Here is an 11685-nt window from a genome sequence, read left to right as displayed (position 1 = left end):
GGATTGTTGTATTCTCTGTTCGGCTTAGTTTTTCGGATCTTTGCTGTGGAGGGACGGCGTGGTGCTTCTGCCTAGAGCGCCATTTTGCCGGAACTGTGGTTCCCAGTTTTTTAAGTGAAGCATAAGAGATACTACATCATTTCAGCAGAAAAATCAGATAATGACGGAACTATTTCCAATTACCAATTCAAAATGCCCTTACCATACCTACCACATGAAAGGGAACAAGGCAGTAAGGACTTTCAGTTCCTGGGTGTTATAGAACTCACACCTGCCCCAGGGAAAGTGCATACACTTCTGTGATACATAAAGACCAAAGAGTGATCTGTGTCAGTCTGTGTATTCCATGTTAGTTGTGCTTGATTACTTGCTTATTTTTTAGATTATGAATAAATGGATTGATAAAGAACATCTACAAAAAAACCTACAGCTAATATTAAACATAATGATGAAAGACTAAATGCTTACCCCTTAAGACTGAAACAAGGCAAAGACGTCTGCTCTCACCACTCTTATTCAACATAGTGCTAGAAGTCCTAGTCAGCACAATAATGTAAGAAAGGGAAAACGAGGTCTACCGATTAGAAAGGAAAAAATAAAACTGCCCCTATTTGTAGGTGACATGATAATTTGTAGATGACACAGAAATCCCAAGGAATCTACCAAAAAACTCCTAGAACTAATAAGTGAGTTCCGCAAGGTCTCAAAATATAAGATCAACATTAAAAAATCAATTGGGTTTCTATATACTAGCAATGAATATGTGGATACTGAAATTTAAAAATACAATACTATTTACAATTGCTCAAAAAAATACTTAAGTGTAAATCTAATAAAATGTACTTACATATTGAAAATTACAAAACACTGATTAAAGAAATCAAAGATCTGAACAAATAGACATACAGTGTTCCAATAAATGGAAGACTCAATAAGTGTGTATTATGTTAAGTTCAATGTCCTCAAACAATGCAATTTCTATCAAAATTTCAGCAAGAGTTTTTGTAGCTATAGACAAGTGTCTTAGTCATCCAGTGCTGCTCTCACAGAAATACCACAAGTGGATGGCTTTAACAAAGAGAAGTTTATTCTCTCACAGTCCAGTAGGCTACAAGTCCAAATTCAGGGTGTCAGCTCCAAGGGAGCTTTCTTTGTTGGCTCTGAAGGAAGGTCCATGTCATCAATCTCTCTTTTATCTGGGAGCTTCTCTGCGCAGGAACCTCAAGTCCAAAGGACACCCTCTGCTCCCGGCACTGTTTCTTGGTGGTATGAGGTTCCCATGTGTCTCTGCTCACTTCTCTCTTTTATATCTCAAAAGAGATTGGACTAAGACACTACCTAATCTTGTAAACCTCATCAGCATAACCTCATTATGGTGATAGAATTTACAACACATAAGAAGATCACATATAACCTCATCATAGTGATAGAGTTTACAACACATAAGGAAATCACATCAGATTACGCAATCATACAATACTGGGAATCATGACCTAGCTAAGTTGCTACACACATTTTCTGGGGGACACAATTCAATACATGACAACAAGATTATTCTAAAATTTATATAGAAAGGCAAAGGAACTAGAATAGCTAAAAACAATTTTGAAACACAGGAATGAATCACTCTACCCAATTTCAAGACTTATTAGATAGCTACAGTAATCATGTCTGTGTGGGTAGAGGGATAGACACATACATAGCTCAGTGGACCAGAAAGGAGAACCCAGAGATAGCCTCCCACAGCTATGACCAACCGAGTTTTGACAAAAATACAAAAGCATGGAAGAAGTATAGTCTTGTCAATAAATAGTGCCGGAGTAATTGGATATCCATGAGCATAAAAACAAAAACAACAGAAAACCTTAACCTCCCACTTTATACATAAATTAACGCAAAATGAAAAAAAGAAACTCAAAATGGATCACAGGTTTAAATGTAAAACGGACAATTATAACACTTTTAGAAGACAACATAGGAGAAAATCTTCAGACTCTAGAGCTCAATGAAGAGTTCTCAGACAAGACACCAAAAGCACAATCCATAAAAGGAAAAATTGATAAATTGGAATTAACCAAAATTAGAAATCTTTGCTCTGTGAAAGACCTTGGTAAGAGGATGAAAAGACAAGCTAAAGACTGGGAGAAAATATTTGCAAAGCACACATTCAATAGAAGACTAGTATCTAGAATATATAAAGAACTCTCAAAACTTAACTGTAAAATAAACAAGTCAATTAGAAAATGAACAAAAGACATGAGCAGACATCTCACAGAAGGGAATATACACATGGCAAATAAACACAGAAAAAAGATGTTCGACATCATTAGCCTTAAGGGAAATGCAAGTTGAAACCACAATGAGATATCAAGATATCACTGCACACTTATCAGAATGGTTAAAATAAAAAATAATGACACCACCAAAGGCTGGTGAGAATACAGAGAAACTGGGTCACTCAGACATTGCTGGTAGGAATGGAAAATGGAAAACAATTCAGTAGTTTCTTAAAAAATTAACATGCAGCTACCATATGACTCAGCAATTGTGCTCTTGGGTATTTATCTCAAAGAAACGAAAGCTTATGTTCACACAAAAACCCATACACAAATTTTTATAGCAGCTTTATCCATCGTAGCCAAAAGCTGGAAACAATCCAGATATCCTTCAATGGGTGACTGTTTAAACAGACCGTGGTACATCCGTACTATGTAATACTACTCAGCAATAAAAAGGAATGGACTACTGATATGTGCAACAACACAGATGAATCTCATGAGAATTACACTGACTGAAGAAAGCCAATCCCAAAAGGCTAATACTGTATAATTCCATTTATATAACATTTTTGAAATGACAAAATTATAGAAATGGAGAATAGATTAGTGGTTGCCCGAGGTTAAGGAGGGGGTGGAGGTGGGAGGGAAGTAGGTATGGCTATAAAAAGGCAACATGAGTGATCCTGGTGGGACTGGAAGTGTTCTGTATCTTGACTGTATCAATGTTATCCTGATTGTGATATTGTACTATAGGTTTGCAAGAAGTTATCATTGGAGGTAACTGGTTAAAGGGGACACAGTATCTCTAGGTACTATCTTTTACAAATGCATATGAAATTTACAATTATCTCAAAATAGAAAGTTTGTTTAAACTTAAAAAATTTTTAACTTTTTTAAAAAAGTATTTCAAATGTATGTACAAGCACACACATAAATAGAAGTTTTAGTATTTTCTCCCCACACCATACTGGATCATCTTAGGCATACTCAACTTTAGAGATTGCGGCCATAAAATACGTTGCTAGCCCCTATTTGATCTTTGGGCCCTATCTCTACCTAACCCCACCTCCCACCCACCCACCCCAGCTCTTCTCTGCATTCTCTCGAAGTTACCTTTCTTAAATGCAAATTTGACCATGTTACTTCCAAAAATAATTAGTCTGACAATCTGGCTTTAGGCCTCTACCTAACATATACACCCTCACACCGAACTACTGGCAGTTTCCAATTGTGTAAAACCCCATCTGACTGTGAGATACCTAAGGACAGACACAAGGACTTATCTTTTTACGGCTAATGCTTAGGGTGCTCCCTAGCACATCTGAGCAGTGTGATAAATCTTGACTTAAATAAGAAGCCCACTCTAAATGTTAGCTTTTGGTCTTCCCAGCCCAGAGGTTTGGCTTCTGTGTTACCCTCAGAACACTGACCTGCAATCACTCCTGCCAGGTACACCAGCCCCACTCGATGGCCTTTGTGGACCATTTCCAAGGGGATGCCCAAAAGGAGCTGCATAACAAGATTCCCCAAGATGTGCTGAACTCTGCAGAGGCAAACACAGTTGTCAAATGTTATGATTAAACCAAGCAGCTCTTTCCTTGGGAAACTGATGGACATCAGTGCATTGTTTCCAGGAAAGGACTAGCTTCACCAGCATTCTATTTTCTAATTTTTTTTTTTTTTTTTTTAAGCAGGAGAACCTTTATTTTACATAAAATCTTGCGTGGAGTCTCGATATATAAAGCAGATAAAAGGGTATTTTAGAAGTATAAATTTATTTTATAAGTTCTGTTTTTGTAACAGTTATTTATAATGTCAGACAGATCAATGAGGCTGTTTAAGGAACATAAATGTGAAGTTAGGGAATTGAGATGACAATTGCTATCTTATGTCACCCTTGGCATCTGATCTTGTTTCGGTTGCATGCTATAGAGAAAATCCTAATTCACTCATATTGAGTTCCAATTTTAATAGTTGTTAAAACAGCCATTCTCACAATCTCAGGAGGTTCTTCAGTAGACAGAGATGGCAAGAGAAACCTCATTCCCACTTCTCCACAAAAACATTGACCTAGTAATACTAGCTAAAGTTGGCATGTCCAGTGCACTAAAATGTAGCATATAACATATTTAAGTGCAGGTGGTTCTTATTACGGTTTTTAAATAGATAAAATTATATTTTAAAATGAAATTCATATTATTGCTTGTCAGACACCAGAAGTGTATCTGCAGAATCTCAGAAGAAAATTGGAAAAATTCCCGCGTGAGAGTAAACTATAATTTAGTAGCTATGTAACACAATGTTTTAATTTTTTAAAGAGATTTCAGATTAAACAAAAAATTCAAATAAATAAATAAGCACTGCATCTTCCACAAAGTCCAGCAGCTTTTGTATTAGTTTTAGGTTTGTTCTTTTACATTATAATTTACTTAACAAATATTCAGCATATCATTGAAGGCTACCTGGGGGTATCTTTCAGAAATGATTACTTACTTTTTACAGTCAAGTATGCACTCACCCACAGCTATCAGTATCTAAGCCACCTTCAAAGACATATGAGGGGTTACATGTAATTCAGCACAGAATAGTCTAGCAAGGACTGTTTTTTGGAGACCTCAGACATAAAGGAGATGATGAAATATCGGCTTCTGAATTTGAACAAGAAGATCAAAGAAAACCATCCTGTTCTCTGGGAATTGTTTGAGGACAAGGTGACTGAGTTATCTAGCACTGCTATAACAGAAATACCACAAATGAGTGGCTTTAACAAACAGAAATTTATTTTCTCACAGGTTAGGAGGCTAGAAGTCCAAATTCAGGCCGCTGGCTCTAGGGAAAGGCTTTTTGTCTCTGTCGGCTCTGGAGGAAGGTCCTTGTCCCTTCTGAGCTTCTGCTCCTGGACCATCTTCATGTGGCTTGGCATCTCTCTTCCCCCATCTCTGCTTCTCTTGCTTGTTTAATCTCTTTTATATCTCAGAAGAGATTCAGTCAAGACACACCCTACACTAATCCTGCCTCAGTAACATAACACAGACAATTCGGTCTCAAATGAGATTATAACCAGAGGCATAGAGGTTAGGATTTACAACATATATTTTTGGGGGACACAATTCAATCCATAACAGTGACCAATAGCACAAAACGCCCCCCAACATCGCCTGTCTTGCAATCCTAAGCACTCTTTCTGCTGGTCAGTAGCAAGACTGGAGGTGGCAAAAAAGGTGAAATCCTTTCATATCCCAAAATAAAAATACTGATTTTTTTTCATTCAAATCTTATACACCCAGCAAGATCCAGTTCAAATCCATATTATCCACGAAGCCATCCCTACTTTGGTATTTTCCTCTTCGTATGTTGGTGGTGGTGGTGTGTACCATCAAATCAGTTCTGATTCCTAGCAACCCTGTGAGAGAGAGTAGAACTGCCCCATAGGGTTTCATAGGCTGTAATCTTCACTGGAAGGAGCACTGGTGGTGCAGTGGTTAAGTACTCAGCTGCTAATCAAAAGGTCGGCAGTTAGAACCCACCAGCCACTTTTCGGGACAAAGATGTGGCAGTCTGCTTTGGTAAGCATTACAGCCTTGAAAACCCTATGAGGCAGTTCTACTCTGTCCTACAGGGTCACTGTGAGTCAGAATTGACTTGACAGCTATGGGTGTTGGAATCCTTATGGGAACAAATTGCCGGGTCTTTTCTCCTGTGGAGCCACTGGTAGGTTTAAACTGTCGACCTTTTGGTAACCAAGCGCTGAACTATTGTGCCACCAAGGCTCCTTTCTCTTTATGTAACTATAGCTAATCCAACATCCATTTCCTTCATACCTTTTCTACCTCCTCTATCAAGACTGGAAGAACTAATGTCAACTCAACCTCTCTAATAGCTAGGGTTAGCCATATCAGGTGGTTCTGGCCAATGAAATGCAAGTAAAAGCACTATTGGAAGATTTTAAGCAAGTTTTTGCGTTAACAAAAGGGATGGATGCACTAATGCCTGGTGCTACACATTCCTTCTTCTTTCCTTGAATGCAGAGTTACAGCAACCAACTTGCAACCATGAGAAAAAGGCCAAGGGACGAGACATGCCGGCACAGGAGCAGACCCTGGCTTTAGTGAAGTGCTGAACCAGCCACCTACCTCTGGAGTTACTATATGGGGAAAAAATCAGTCTCTGTTTGTTTAAGCCACTGCTAGATTTTTTTTGTTATTTCCATCCAAAAGAATTCTTAACTTATACAACCCCATAGATGGCATGTCCTACACAGCCAGCTTTTTGAGTGTTTATCATGGAGCCCTGGTGGCACAGTGGTTAACAGCTCAGCTACTAACCAAAAGATAGGCAGTTTGAATCCACCAGCCGCTGCTTGGAAACCCAATGGGGTAGTTCTACTCTGTCACGTAGGGTCCCTGTGAGTTGGAATTGACTCAGTCGCTGCGAGTTTGATTTGTTTTTTTTTTTACTATGTGTCAGGCACTGTGAAAATTATAACTACTGTTTCATTTAATCCCACAACCTTATGAGGTAAGCACTATATTGTCCCATTTTATAGATAAGGAAACTGAGGCACAAAAATTAATTACTGTATACTTTAATACTATGTTGCCTTACATTTCTATTTAGCTGACTCTTTCCTCTTATAATTTTTAAGTCTTTGAGGGCGGGAGCCACATTTGCTCAGAACATACTGTCAAATGGAAAACCAAAATGTGGAAATGTCTACAGAAACTGGGTGTTCTTAGTGATTCTGTCCCTGACTTTTCTGAGCCCTGTGTCCTGCCATGGATGCCTATTTAGCCACTGGCCAAAGGATCATCTTTTCAGGTCCAGGGCAGGGTAGTTCCCATAGATGAGGCTGGCTTCACCTGAAGGTACAGGAGTCCACCAGAGAGGTGAGGCCAGAAGCAAGCTCCTCACTGTCTGCAGTGAGCATGGTGGGTCGTGAATTTTGAGCTAGGTCGAGAAAGGCTACTAACATTTAAGAAACTGTAAGCAAATTAAAAGGCAGGCCCTGTATTTCCTATTGTCCTTATTATTCCAAGTGGATAACAGTATTACACACTCATTAAAATGTTCATAAAATAATTTTTTAAAAGGCTGGGGTGTGGGAACTAGTGATTCAGTTCCACAATTTCATTACCTAAAGGAACATTTAAAAAGCAGTTGCTGTGTAGTCAGCCCAACTCATGATGACCTCATGCATGTCAGAGTAGAACTGTGCTCTATAGTGTTTTCAATGGCTGATTGATTTTTGGGGAGTAGACTGCCAGGCCTTTCTTCCGAAGTACCACTGGGTAGACTTGAACTGCCAATCTTTCGGTTAGCAGCCAAGCACATTACCATTTGCACCACCCAGGGACTCCTAGGGAGCATTTAAGAACATCAAAAAACTAGGAAAGCGTAGTTTTGGTTTTTAACGGTTTAGTCTCTTCTCATTCATAAACCCAAACCAAATCCATTGTCATCGTGTCGATTCCGACTCATAGCAACCCAATGGGACAGAGTAGAACTGCCCCATAGAGTTTCCAAGGAGCGCCTGGTGGATTCAAACTGCTCACCTTTTGGTTGGCAGCTGTAGCACTTAACCAGTATGCCACCAGGGTTTCCTTCTTGTTCATAGTCCTATGTAAATACCAATATCGGGAAGTGATAATGCAATATAAAGAACACAGAACTTAGAGTAAGTCATATTGGTTCAGGGCCTAGGGTTGCTGTGAGGATCAAACAAGACTGTGGACATGAAAATGATTTATCAATACTAATGCACTAAATGAACGTTAGGGGTTATAATGACTTATAGTCCCTTCTGACATCAGTGATGTAACTGTCACTCCTTACCCAGCATGTACTAGCATGTATGAGATAAACCTCCAGGCTTCTTCCCTCTTGTTGGGAGAGTAGATAAAGGGGCTCTTCAAGATGCCGGTGTCCAAGGTGATCCACTGTTTCTGAGGCTTCCACACTGCATAGTAAATAAACACTGCCAGCTGACAGGGAGAGGCAGACATGAATGTTAACCCTCCTTCTCCAGGAAAAAAAAAGACAAAACAAAACCCATTGTCATGCAGTTGATTCCGACTCATGGTGACCCCATGTGTTACAGAGTAGAACTGAACTAGCTAGGGTTTTCTTGGCTATAATCTTTACAGAAGCAGATTGCCAGGCCTTTCTTCCAAGGTACCACTGGGTGGGTTCAAACCACCGATCTTTCAGTTAGTAGATAAGCACAAACCAGTTGCACCACCCAGGGACCTTTCCTTCTCAAGAGCTGGCCCAGGTAAACCCATGAGCCGTAACTCTCAAGTGGGCCACTCCATAGCATGTGCTCAGAAGATGACAGGGATTTTCTCACCATCCCCCAATGTGGTCATATCCTACTTCTAGTATTTAGGCACAGCTGTGGGCCAAAGTGTAAAGGAGACTCCCTTTTCCGAACCCTTCCCCCATTCTTTCACACCCTGCTCTCTGGCACTATGTTCTCTTATCTATCCCCCCCCATCTCAAATGCCCACTGCATTCATCTTCCCACCCCCACCACTTGCTCTTTCATTCACAACTTAGTGTAAAACTATGTCAATGATCATTTCCAAGGAATAGAGTAAGGAAACGGAAGAACAGTCACTTTACAGTGGAGAAACTTGGCAAACACTACATTAATAACCAAGTGAAGGTTATCGTCACCAGTGATGTCACGTGGATATCATGTACCCCTGATGTGATATGGTGAGAAGGGCACTTCACATCCATGGTATTCTTCCCCAAACCCATAGCCGCAGTCTAATCCTGAGAAAAACATCAGATAAACTCAGATTGGGGGGCATTCCACAAGCTACCTGACCAGTACTCCTCTAGACTGTCAATGTCATGAAAAACAAAGGAAGCCTGAGAAACGGCCATAGCTGAGAGGAGGCTGGGGAGACATGACAGCTAAATGCAATGTGATAATCTAGCTGGATCCTAGAACAGAGAAAGGACATTAATGGAAAAACTGGTAAAATCTATATAAAGTAGTGTTGTACCAACGTCTGTTTCTTAGTTTTGACAAACGTAACATGGAAATAAGATGTTACCAGTATGGGGAAAGTGGGTGAGGGGTATACAGAAACTGACTGTATTAGTTTTGCAACTTTTCTATAAATCTAAAATTATTCCAAAACAAAAGTTTATTTTTAAAACGTTAATAAAAAGTTAAGTCAATGCATTGATCCCTCTGTAAGGGGCAGATATCTCAGCATCTGCTCCATGACCCTTTTGAGGAAAACTGCCTTCTCTGTGGCACTCACTGTCTAGGCCAGCTTACTCTGTACAATGTGACCTTACTCCATTCTTCTCCAATCCCCCGGCCCACCCCTACACTGACTGGACCATGGCCAGGCTAATCGATATACAGGGTGATCTGTAGCCTGCGCGGTCAGTGTGAAAACATAAGTGGGGCAGACAAAAGCAGTTAGCAATGAGAGCAAAATCTGGAAGGATAACATGAGACAGGGTGCAGAGAAGCAGAAAGAATCCAGATACAGATCCAAAGCAGATGCTTATCTGAAGTATGCTTATCTTTATCTGAGCTAGCAGAGGCTTGGTCCCTGATAAGGAGGTTGAGGCATCAGTTGGAAGTAGGAGGATTACATAAGGTTTTTCCTAATGTCCCTGAAAGGTCCTTGGGTGGCGCAAAATGGTTTGCACTCAGCTACTAACAAAAGGTAGGCAGTTGGAACCCACTCAGCGGCACCACAGAGAAAGGCCTGGCAGTCTGCTTCTATAAGATTACAGCCAAGAAAACCCTGTGGAGCAGTTCTACTCTGTAACACATGGGGTCACCATGAGTCAGAATCCACTCGACGGCAATGGGTTTGGTGTAATGCTGCTGAAGTCACACCCGACAATCAACCATGCTCTGCCACTTCTCTTATGAGACATCATGGTGTGGGACAAAAGCTAGATGTAATGAGGCTCATGAGAAGCCCAGTCACTATGACATGGGCGAGTCATTCCACCTCTCTGGGCCTTGCATTCTCTGGAAAAAAAAAGGGCTAACAAGATCAGAGTCTGAAAACACACTTAACGCTAAAACTCCCCCACTTCCTTGCCCAAAGCAGATGTGGTGAGAGGATCCCATTTCCTTTCCTACTGAAATTTGGAGGCGGCTATTGTTGCTGTTAAATGTTGACAAGTTGGTTCTGACTCATAGCGACCATATGTACAACAGAATGAAACACTGCCCAGTCTTGCACCATCCTCACAGTCGTTGCTATGTTTGAGCCCATTGTTGCAGCCACCATGTCAATCCATCTTCTTGTAAACATATGGCTCCAGAGAGACCTTACCAATCAATAAACTTTGACTCATAAGATCAGTCCAATTTGCAACGCCAAGATTAGCTGGTCTCTAAGCCTCCCATCAGTTAAATGAAACAAAGCCATGGAAATTAAAGTCACTGCTGGGCAGGGAATTTGTTAGAAAAAGGAAACTCAACCCTTGGCTGAAAGTGATGGGGAGCATAGGAAAAGCCTGGAAAGGGACCTCTGGAGAGGGTGAGGTGGAGGTTCTGTGCCTGCTGTACTTGTCCCCAGCAAGCTCTCTTCTTGAATGTTTTCCAGTCTATTATCTAGATCTAGGTCTAACCTCAGAGTTTGTTTGCAATTTCCCAAGGACTTAAGCTAATGCCCACTACCCAAGACATTTACCTCTGCAAGGCTGATGGAGATGATGAACACAGGGGGTGGGAAGCAGTTAGCTCTTTCCAAGTATGTTCTTCGTACCTTTTCAGGAAGCATCCATTTTGAGACAATCCTGTGAACTTTTTTATCTTTGGAGAGAGCCTTACCTCCCCCATCCTCTCCTATTTTCTTTTCTTCCTCCAGCTCTTCTTTCATCTCTCTCTCCATATTCAGATTCACACTCTCCATCTCCAAATCATGAGCACCAGCCATTGTCCTAGATCCTCCCTCCACCTGAAAGGGACATGAATGTCAGGGAAAAACAAATAATTCTATAGCCTTTGGCATGGAAACCACCATCATTAGTTTCCAAGCCATGTGTTAGTAGAAGGCAGCTTAAGATGATTAAAATGGTCTCTCTGCTCAAGCACTTATATTCAAGCCAGATTTAGAAGAGGACGTGGAAGGAGGGATATCATTGCTGATGTCAGATGGATCATGGATGATAACAGAGAATACCAGAAAGATGTTTACCTGTGTTTTATTGAGTATGCACGGGCACTCAACTGTGTGGATCATAACAAATTATGGATAACATTGCAAAGAACCAGAATTCCAGAATACTTAATTGTGCTCATGCGGAAACTATACATAGACCAAGAGGCAGTCGTTCAAACAGAAGGGGATACTACGTGGTTTAAAATCAGGAAAGGTATGCGTCAGGGTTGTATCCTTTCACCATACTTACTCAGTTG

The 11685-nt window shown here is 40.6% G+C and overlaps 1 protein-coding gene across 1 annotated transcript in view; it reads right to left on the bottom strand.

Moving 5' to 3' along the window:
- Nucleotides 1-11368, bottom strand: part of RHBDL2 (rhomboid like 2) — a 50006-nt gene extending 38638 nt beyond the window's left edge. Inside the window, exons 1-3 of the mRNA XM_012554314.2 lie at nt 10958-11368; nt 8112-8260; nt 3710-3822 (exon numbers count right to left, since the gene is read on the bottom strand). Coding sequence (XP_012409768.1) covers nt 3710-3822; nt 8112-8260; nt 10958-11203 — 508 coding nt within the window. The 5' untranslated portion in view covers nt 11204-11368. The remainder of the gene's footprint in view (nt 1-3709; nt 3823-8111; nt 8261-10957) is intronic.
- Nucleotides 11369-11685: the final 317 nt, after the last annotated feature.

The sequence above is a fragment of the Trichechus manatus genome, unplaced genomic scaffold (assembly GCF_000243295.1).
Source record: "Trichechus manatus latirostris isolate Lorelei unplaced genomic scaffold, TriManLat1.0 scaffold00015, whole genome shotgun sequence".
NCBI lineage: Eukaryota > Metazoa > Chordata > Mammalia > Sirenia > Trichechidae > Trichechus > Trichechus manatus.
This window is presented reverse-complemented; position numbering and strand designations above follow the sequence as displayed.